The 10,892-nt window shown below is 34.7% G+C and overlaps 1 protein-coding gene across 4 annotated transcripts; it reads right to left on the reverse strand.

The window, feature by feature from the left end:
* On the reverse strand, positions 602–7,593 carry LOC109715428 (protein SET DOMAIN GROUP 40). 4 transcript variants are annotated; one of them, XR_002217599.1, is made up of 8 exons: positions 7,503–7,593; positions 5,519–5,864; positions 5,082–5,229; positions 4,093–4,224; positions 3,857–3,997; positions 3,197–3,391; positions 1,595–2,498; positions 602–877 (listed from the first exon to the last, which is right to left on the reverse strand). XR_002217599.1 is itself a non-coding variant. In XM_020240405.1 (7 exons), exons 2-7 carry the CDS (start codon positions 5,719–5,721, stop codon positions 1,845–1,847), a joined length of 1,473 nt encoding a protein of 490 aa, XP_020095994.1. In that variant the 5' UTR covers positions 5,722–5,840; positions 7,503–7,588; the 3' UTR covers positions 1,338–1,844. The 4 variants fall into 4 exon arrangements, 3 of the variants coding, with proteins under 3 accessions (XP_020095994.1, XP_020095995.1, XP_020095996.1); XM_020240405.1 differs by lacking the exon at positions 602–877 and having other exon boundaries at positions 1,338–2,498; positions 5,519–5,840; positions 7,503–7,588; XM_020240406.1 differs by lacking the exon at positions 602–877 and having other exon boundaries at positions 1,338–2,498; positions 5,519–5,834; positions 7,503–7,574.

Here is a 10,892-nt window from a genome sequence, read left to right on the forward strand (position 1 = left end):
ATGATATAGAGGCATTTTACAACTCATTGGCATTTTACAAAGGAGCAACAAAGCCTAATAAACTTTATTCCTTTTTCGAACAAGTCTCTTATATTACATAAACCTAAAATGTATTTGAACAAACATGTAATTAATTCTATGCTGATGGTTTAAGGATTATGATATTCACAATCAAAGCTAGAGAGAAGCAATCAAACATGTGCAGTTATCATAGAATGAATTTTTCATATTTTTATATTTAACATTCTCCTTCACATTTGGACTTGAGATATTTTAATAGACCCAAGAAGTTAACGTAGTTAAATGAAAGAAAATTAAAGAACGCTAAGAGTCTGGGCCTCCTACTAGAATACAATGTAAATGGTACATGCATAATCAGAATGCAAGATCAAATTATCATCAATTACCAAAACAATCATAGTTGGTGATAGCACTTAAAAGTGAGGCAAAGAGAAGAAATGTTTACTCATGTTGCAAAACATTATTGAGTTCTTTCAAATTTTCCAACAAATCCTCGAGACCTCGACGAAAACAGAGAATCGTATGCAAATTCTTTGACAGTAAAACTCGCTTGCGGGAAGATCAAAATCAGCTAAACCGATACCCAATAACTAATGTTTCAATAGATAGCAACATTGTAACATATTAACTCGCTTGCTGGAAGATCAAAATCAGCTAAACCGATACCCAATAACTAATGTTTCAATAGATAGCAACATTGTAACATATTAACCATGCTATGGAAAAGGATTTTTTTTTTGTTTGAAAAATAGTATTATGAGTAAACACCAGCTGCAACCAACGGTACCCAAAATAAGCATAGGCTGATACGCATCATCATGAATTGCCGGCCATGAGAAATACAAGTCGTTCCAAACTGCAAGCAACAAAATAAAGTTATAATATCTTTGCACTAGACGATATCTGATAAATAAAGGTTTCAGAAATCTTCTAGATTCGAGTATTCATAATAGCATGTTTTGACAAACATTCGAGTATAAACATGTAACTCGTCTTGGAACAATTTTGAAGATCATAATAAGGACCATGAAACTTAAATTCGTAGAATTTAGTACGTTCACATAAAATATAACAGCTGCTCAGGTGATTTCCCATAAAACTGCTATAATATGTGCGGTGCGTATGACACTGTGCCAGTAAAATGATAATTATATCATCGACATGTTACTCATGAATTTCGAGTCTGAAGCAACATTGTAAACTGCTAATCTATAGCCCTCTGTAAAGATGTTTACTTCCTATCGTGCCAGTAAAATGAGAATCATATCCTTAACAGGTGCAAACCAACTACATCGAGGACATTAAACCAGCATGAATTCGCCAAACTACAAGCCCTGCCTCGATTTATTCCACCGTCAGAATTTAAGGAAAATAATAGCAATCTTGCAATCAAATACGATGCATACCCCCTCATTATCAACCCCGACAAGGTCTTAAGCAAATACTGACTTGATGATAAACAGCATGAAAGGAAGACATGGCAATAAAAGATAACCAGGAAAGAGTAATTATAAGAAGAAAATGTACGACCCAAAGTGGTTTGAAGGAAGAAGAAAGAGAATGTACTTCATACCATATTGAAGATACTATCAAAGCATCGACCTCTCTGATATTGAGGATTATAGTATACATCTATTCGTTTCATGCTTTTGTCGGCATTCTTCCACAATGCAAAGGCTTGTTTCATCAGCTTCAAGGAGAGAATGCATGTTCAAGTAGCAGCAGCATCGATCAATGGTATAGGTATATAAATGAAGTGGTAGCATAGGTCATGTCAAGCATAGTTTGCACAACAAAATACCATATAGGACATGAAAACTTATTCAAGTCTGATCCATTTCTCTCAATAAACCACGCTGTGAAGAAAGCTCACATATTCTATCTTTACAATGATTTATACATCTGAGCAGTGTCTTCTTGTAAATCAATCTCCATCGGACCGCTAATTTCCATCTTTCTAGCGATTTCTGAACCCTAACTGGTAATTCACTCCAAGTCACAGCTTCGTGTTCCAGCCCATGAGCTTGAAAGAATTCTCTAATCTCCACCTTAGAAGATAAAGAATCTACAAGCTTTAGACAAGTAGAATTATTCAGAAATTTGTCCAAAAGGATCAACAACTCATCATCAATTTCAATTGTTGTTGGTATCTTCCCCAATATTTTGTCACAATTCTTCATTAACCAGTTCATGATCATTACCTCGTTTTCAACTGAAACTAAATTTCCGGAGTGAATTAGATGGCCAATAACCCTCCGCCTATTTACAGGCGTCGCCCAAAGTCGTAAACAGCATAATAATGCAAATGACGGAATTCCGTCTTGTTGAATGTATAGGGAATCATTGGGCCAAGTGCTCACTCTGAATATAGCTGTATCTAATTGGATGAAGACTTTTTCATTTGGGTTGTTATGTAAAAGAAAACCATAGTGCTCTAGAAGCTCTAAGTTGGTATATGTTCCATAGCCTAGAAGAACCTGGAAAGAATTAAACAATTGTTATCAGTCGATAACAAAACAGCATGTATTATTCAATCAAACAAAACTTCAAGTTGAACCTCCAGCCTAGTGTGACTTAAAATAGTTATACCATTAGCAGTGCGAATTCTTTTAAATCAAAATCATATAGGAAATCGCTACAGCATAAACTCGAAGGGAAGAAATTTTCAACAAAATATAATCAGGAATGTACTGCAGCTTCTGTCAATAGCTTGGAGCATTAATGAGTTGTTTTTTTGATACCCCAGGATCAGCGTCAGATGCCAAATTGAGAATCAGCTCAAAAGCTCTACAGCTTTAATTATAGCGGCAGTCACTAGAGCATGACCATGTTGCTTTGCATGTTGCCCAAAGCAAGAGTAGATGGTTCCAAAAGCCACTGCTTCTACTGATTAGCAGGAGGGGCAAACACGATATTAGGAATTAGCACTATCCAACGATGTGTTATGCTGCTGAATATACTCGATCTCATAGTCCATTTCTTCTTGCTTTGATTGATGCAATAAGTGACTGACATGTGAATTACATAACGGTACTCCAAATTGACAAAATAATGGAAATTTTCCAAGTATGACATTATAGGGAGCGCAAGGGAGTTGAAACAGCCAACTCCAAAGGACCAATAATGAATCTGATTAAAAGAAGCTACTTGCTGTGGGGGAAGTTATGCAACGCACCTGCTCTCCTTGTTCATATTTTTTTCTTGCATAGAAGCAATATGAAGCGGTATCTTCCTCATACCCACCATCCATTAACCTTAGATTGAAATTATCAATCGCCTCATCATCAGGAGCTGCATAATTGAACAAATCCCCAACAGGGCATAAGCAACCAGCATTGTCCCATGGTATATGCAATGTGCGAGATGATACCTTTGAAACAGCAAATGGAAATCTTAGACCATTTAAACTAACTTTTAGTAGAAAGCAATAAAGGCAATTGGAAATATAGTAGCAAAATATGATGGTAAGTTGCACCAAGCATCCCCAATCCTTTTAAGATGTTTCAGTCTGGTCCCCAGTGGCTCAGTTGTGACTACTGGATCCCTACTCTTTGCATTCTATTGCAATCTTACCAATGTCATTAAGTTCCATATTTAACTGGTCAAAAATGGCCATCTAATCACCATATGAGAGGTCCAAAAGCCAAGTATGTGGCAATTATTATGTAAATATTTCTCTCCAATTTGATAGAGGAATTTAATCCAGATGGAAAGAGCACAACAAGATGCAATGGTTGGGAAACCATCACAATAGGAATTGAAAGGTTGGAGAGCAAATTGAAACGAAGCTAGAATTTGAGAATCATGGTACAATCCACCCAAGCTATTATCTCACAGTTGCTGAGGCCCAAAGCCATGATTTGAGTGTTAAAAGTTGAGGCTTGAGTTGCATTTCTTTCATGAGGGTGATAACTTCTTCCCAATCTGACTTTGCTTTTTTGACAGCCTTCTCTGCTACCCAGATTGCATCCTCCAGCTGACATTTTAGCTTGATTGTCTTTAAAAGGTTCTATGGCATGAGAAAAAACAGCTAGTACTAAAGGAAAAAAAAAAAAAAAAAAAAAACTGTACTTGAAAAGATTTAATTTCGTAGTCGGTGAAGTTCGCTAATGTACTGTAATACTGGGGCAACTGCAACAGATATGGGTACCACTTTGAACTCTTTCCTTTTCCCACTTCAGCCAATAAACATACTGCCAGAATCTGTTTATTAAAGCACCCAGATTAGATCTTCCCTGCATCTATATAGGATGAACATTACATGAAAGAGAAAAAGGGGTAAAGGGTTTGTTGTTTAGAAAGAAAGTGTTAACATATTGATTATTACTATTATACATAGACTAACAATCACCGCTTTAAGTAAATAAATTCTACTTCACTCAAAGAAACCTTGTGAAGTAGAACTGGCATGCTGATCCTTTGTACCTTTTCCACATACAGGTTAGCATGTATTTAGGATAAGCAAGAAGCTTAGCCAAAAGAGGGTTGTGCATGCACTGTAAAGCACATAAGAGGGTGCCACCACCGAGTGGATTTGGATCGGTCATTTATTATGGAGGAGGAGATTAAGTTTGTGTAAGAATCAAGTTAATATATGATTTCCTGTCAAGTTATATTGAATAAATACAGATAATCAGAAGAATGCAAAGAAATTTATACAGCTGAATCCAAAAATGAGAATTTAAAAACCTCCCAACCAAATAAGATGATAGTGAGAACCTCATGAACAACCTCACAATCATCTCCAAATGACTAACCTGACACTTCTAATGGCATGAACCATAGATTTAACCTTCTAAGTTCAAGTCATTACCATCTTTGAAACTCCCAATATTTCCTATTCTATGACTATAGCTAAGCTTCATTTTTTTTTTTTCTCTCACTAAGAGGCAAATAAAACAAGACTTAATAAACAACCTTGCATGTGGTTGCTTCAGAATGAAACAACTATTATAAAGATAACATTCTCATTAGCAACACTAATTCTGGCACACAGAAAAATCCAAAAACCAGCAGGACATGCAGAAAGGAGGGAAAAAAAGAAAAACAGAGAAACCTACCTGTGTGGAGGAGAGATGAGGGTACCTTTTGATGCAACACGCAATCTTTTCATCTCTCACCACGCTATCACTCGTCAACAGTGCAGTCCTGGGAACTCTCAGTACCAACTCCCCTTTCTTGAGATCACGAGCAGCGCCCAAACCCCTCCTGCAATGGAGTGAGGTTATGTGAGATTTGCAGTTACAATTGTACAAAAGGAGGTAAAAAATTTGCCTAGACCTGGTCCACCAAATCTATCGTAGATTGCTAAAGGATCCCTCCTCCAAACCTTCTCTACTTTCAATCTCTACCACCCACTAACTCGGGACAATTTTTAGATTCAAGATCTTCTTTTTTTGGAGTAACAGGGATCGAAGTTTGGATGATAACATGGACTAGGTTCATGCAATAATTTCTCTAAAATGAGAAAGGAAAGGGAACTAAAGGCATTTCTTACCCACCAGCGTCGGGGAAATGAGACGCAAACAATGAGTAGCCAAGGCATGAGAAAGAGGGAGATGGAGGTATCAAAGAAGGTGTGAAGTCACAAATGCCTATTTCAGTCCCCCATCTCAAAAGCGCTTCAATTCCCATTGCCTTCCCTTGGGCCATTCTTTTCTTCTTTGTCTCTTCCGCCTTTAGAGGCGAACCTTCGACCATGTAATGAAGAAGGATTTTGCTTGAACAACTGTAAAATTATCACTCATGAATATACGTCTTTGAACTCTTTAGAACTTCCATGTTGGCCTGTGTAAATTAGGCGCCTCCAATATCTACAGCTTCACTCAGAAAGAAGGAACCATCTGCAAATTAGGATTCAATTCACTACCTTTTCCAAACAAGAAGCAAAGGTAACATGTCAAAGCAAGTCCCCCCTATTCTCTTTATCTCACTAAAATAGGAGTGAAGAAAGACTAAATCTCATGATTTGCTTACAATTAACTTTTTTCCCTAAAATACAAGATGAAAGCATCAAAGATCTGAGATCTCCATGAAACAAGGTTCGAAAAACAAGAGGTAGCCAAAGTATGAGCTAAATCTAATATCCTCTAATAAAGACAAGTAGGCAACAACTGTAACAATTGAAAGTATCCAAATTAAAAATTAATACAAGTATCCAGCCAGCAACATTACGGATTGATTACCCCTTATTTTCGCGGATGTTATTTCCCAATTTTTGTGAGGTTAAATCCATCCAATATAATGCTCTAATAATAAGCAGGATGCTTTTGTAAGGTTAATCCATCCACCTGTCCAACATTACCCAGGCCCAATCTTATGACGAAAAGGGTGAATAAACATAAACAGCAGTAACGGAATTGGTGATGCTTTCATTAAGTAAGCCAAGCAGTATTATCTTAAGCTAGTAGATTATATCATACTCTGAGCAAGTCCCTGATCGCATTTTCCATTTGAACAGCAGTTTAGAAGAATCAAGCCCTTCCTTTAATCACTTCAAAAAAAATAATTTGCACAATTGTTGGGCACATACTATATGGCCTACAATCTCTCATATAATTATATAAAGGTTAAATTACAAAAAAGAAAAAAGGAAAAAAAAAAAAAAAACTGCACTTGAGTCGGCGTCTCAATTATCACCGTCTCAAATAAGACCAGATATTTGAATACAAAATTTCACAAAAACGAGTTGACAGATGTTGTTGGTTATATTTAATGGAGTAAATATATATAAAATGAATAAAACTATCCAACAAACCATTATATCTGGCTGCGATAGTAAATCTAGCTTTAGATATATCATTGCAGTTACAAATTACATAGATGTTTAGATACGAGGCTTATGTGATATGCCAACTCATTTTAGTGAATTTTTGTGCCTAAATTCAACAATCATGACAAAATTTTGAACCTACGTGAGATTGAATTCCGGGGTTGAAATTGACTTAATCCTAAATAGGGAAATTATGGAGGTGTAGGGGAAGTTCCAGATGGATTTAAAACTGCCTCTAACATGTTATTGATGTGTTGGCGATCATAATGTAGAAGACTCTGATTAGTTAATGCACACACTCCAAGAATGCCACATGTGTTTGCTAAAACATCAGCAACCCGAAGCAATCCCCTTTTGTAATTTAGCCTACTCAAGAGGTCTTAAAAAGATAAAAATTTATGATACTTCTGAATCTTAAACCAAAATAAAAGACTAGTCCATTACGTGGGTCTCGATCCTAAGGCCTAAACATTATTTGTTTCTCACAGGACAACAATCGAACACCATAAGGGCGCACAAAAGAGAGCCCTTTTGCCCCTCTCTTAGCACCCTTCATTCTCCAATTAATTCTTTTTCCTCCTAAAATTGAAGTATTATACAAGATTGGAAAGTGAGAAACGCCATTATTATCATCAAGATCAAAGGAGACGATCACCAAAAAAAAACCCTAATTCTTATGGAGAGAGAGAGAGAGAGAGAGAGAGAGAACCAGGGATCAGGACGCGGCGGCTGCAACGTTTCGGTTGACGGGAAGGGGACGAAGAGGGTTTTCCCGTATTATACGATACTAGTTAAGGAACCCGTACTAAGCAACGGGTTCATTTATCTTTTTTATAAATAATTAATAAATAATTAAATATATTTTTTATAAAGTAAATAATAATATATTTTAATTAATTAAATAAGAAAATTTTAGATACATTTTCACATGCGATCAATTGTATCAGATATGCAAATTTTGATTACAAACAATAATACTGATCTTAACACCCATTCGGATTCAGATAGTAAATTTATAAGTTTATATTTTAATTATAATAAAACTTTAAAATATATAATTATTTATGCCTAATTTTTAAATATTTTAGATTATATGTATTAAATATTAATTTTAATTTTATAATTATTTAAATATAATAATTCATTTTAATAAAAAACTACAATTAAGTTTTTTAAAAATATATTTAATTACAATAATTACATAAAATATACTAACTAAATATATAAGATAAGCAACTATTCAAAAATTATTAAATAATAAATTAAATTTAAATTTAATTTAAATTTAAATTTATTTTTTGTATGTGGCCAATAACACTCTAAAATAAGAAGGGTTAGAAAAGGAAAAAAAATCTAAAAAGAGAGAGATAGGAGTGGGTCTAAAATAAATAAACCAGTTTAAAATAAATAAAAAATCTCATTGTAATATCAAAAAATACATAATATTTTTTTATTATTATCTGTGTAGAACTTATAAAAAAAAAAAAAAAAAGCACAGCGCTCGGGCCCCTCGAGCCCGCCGCCACGTGTCGACCCAAAAATCCTCAGGTTCTCAATTCATAATTTTAATTAATTAATATTATAAATTATATTAAATAATATTATAAATTATAAATAAATAAATATAAATAAAGTGAGAAAAAAATTAAAAAAAATTTATAAAGTGTGTGAGAAATAAAGTGAGAATTTTTTTTAAAAAAAAGTAAAGTGTGTGTGAGAGAGAGAAACAAAAAAAAAAAAGAAAAAAGTGGGACCCACAGGGCGCCCAACCCGGGAGTCCTGGTATCCCCTCATCCTCCATGCCCGCCACATGGCGCAGTGTGGTGCAGTGATGTGACCGTATCCCCAAATCATAAGTTTATAAATCGTATTGTAGGGCTTTTTTTGCAAATGGCCCCTAAAAAAATTTTATTTTAAAAGTAGCTCTGTCAAAATTTAATTTGCAAAAATGGCCTGGCCCTGCCACGCAGGCGCCATATCACCGCCACGCGGGCAGGAGGCCAGTGTGTTAAGTTAAACACGGTGAACTATTCACCGTATTCAAACACGGTGAACCATTCACCGTGTTTCATATTTATATTCTTTTTCTTCTCTTTTAAGGATGTCAATGGGTCGGGTTTGGATCTCCGAACCCGGCAGGTTTTAAAAATCCATACCCATATAACTTTAATATATAGATATAGGTATGGATTTTTAAAACCCGCAAGGCTCGAATTCGTGTATGGGTTTTAATTTGATTTTCGGATTCGATTTCGGGTTTTTAAAAACCCGATCCAAACCCGACCCGTTGACATCCCTAAAAGAGAAGAAAAAGAATATAAATATGAAATACGGTGAATCATTCACCGTGTTTGAACTCGGTAAATAGTTCACCGTGTTTGAACACAGTGAATGGTTCACCGTGTTCAACTTAACACACTGGCCCCAGTCCTGCCCGCGTGGCGCTGACATGGCGCCTGCGTGGCAGTGCCAGGGCCATTTTTGCAAATTAAATTTTGACAAGGTTATTTTTAAAATAAAAATTTGCCGGGGGACTAAATTGAAAAAAAGCCCATATTGTATTTTATAGAATACAAAACTTGAGGTTTAATTGTACTATATTACAGTGTACTTTTTTTTTTTTCACCTTTTCATCTGCATATATACTTCTACATTATTCCTTCTAAATTTGCTACATAGCAACATTCTTTTTATTATTGAGTATGGGCTTCACCTCGAACCAGTTCAAGTCCTCCATATTCCCTTTTTTTGTTTGAATTGAATCTAATTTTTCTCTTTTTTTGCTTGAACCGAACCAATCATTATTGAGTATAAGCTCTCCCAAATACAAAAGATAAATAAATAAATAAAAAGCGCTCGGAGATTTTGTGTAGATTATAGGCAATTTTGAAGATCTTTTGGATATGCTCCAAGGGTCAAAATTATTTTCCAAGCTAGATCTAAGAGTTGAATACCATCAGATTCAGAGAAATGCAAGTTACCCTTTCGATTTGTTTGATTTGAATTGGTCAACGACACTTTAACTTTAAATTTTGAATGCATCATTTTTTTTTATAGGTTTAGTTAGTATATACTTCATGCAATTAGTGCAACTATAAATTTATTGAAGTAAGAAATTAACTTCAATTTTAAAGCCAAAATGTTGTTGACTGACTCAAATTAATAAATTGAAAGATTGAATAGCAGATTCAAAATGATTCACATTTCAGCTAAGTTCTATATATTTTTCCCATATATACTAAAAGTATCGTTCTCTGATAGCTTAAATCTTTTGGAGACAAAAGGGTGCTTCACACTCCTAACAATATGTATTGGTGGAATATTTCATAGCAACGGTGTTTGGGAAAACATGCTCATTATGCTATTCGATAATTTTCTTCCCTTCAATTATATTAATATCTTCTATTAATAGGTTTTAACAAGTACTTAGTTGTATTTTATAGCGTTAACATTTGCAATCATTTGCTACTACTCCCACCCATTCGAAACCATAACACGGATTAGCGCTTTGCTGTATCCTTTGTAATTGATAATTATAATCTTAATTCTAGCAACATTGTTTGGAAGGATTTTGAGCGCCGACTTGGCTTGGCTTCTGAAATAGCTTCGCTGTGCTAGAACGTAGAAGCTTTTGGAAACTATGCATTTCTTTTTATTTTTTGAGAGAGATAGGTAGTATGGTACCCGCTTCATTTATTTCATTTAGAAATAAACTTAGCAGGAAATGTGAATCAACTAGAATTCGAACTTGGGACCTCGGGCACCAAAGTAGCGGTCGGTGAAACTATGCATTTCACTAGCAAAAAGTTTGGAGTTTTACTCTGGTAAAAGACTGAAATGAGATTTTGGGCTTTAAGATAAAAGTTAAAACTTTAAGTTTGTTTAATTTTTACTTTAGAAAGAAACTGTTGAGGAGATTTTGCTTTATATTTTTTATATTTTTTCAGATTCTTTCCAATGGTTTACAAACTAAATCACTTTATTAGAATCTACATATTGGCCGAAATAGGCCACAAGTCTTGCAATTTTTGATTTATGATAAAATTTTCTGCTTTCCTTAAATAATGTTATGTTAGATATTGTCTAGCTAGCCAAATTG

This window comes from Ananas comosus, linkage group 9 (genome assembly GCF_001540865.1).
Source record: "Ananas comosus cultivar F153 linkage group 9, ASM154086v1, whole genome shotgun sequence".
Classification (NCBI taxonomy): Eukaryota; Viridiplantae; Streptophyta; class Magnoliopsida; order Poales; family Bromeliaceae; genus Ananas; species Ananas comosus.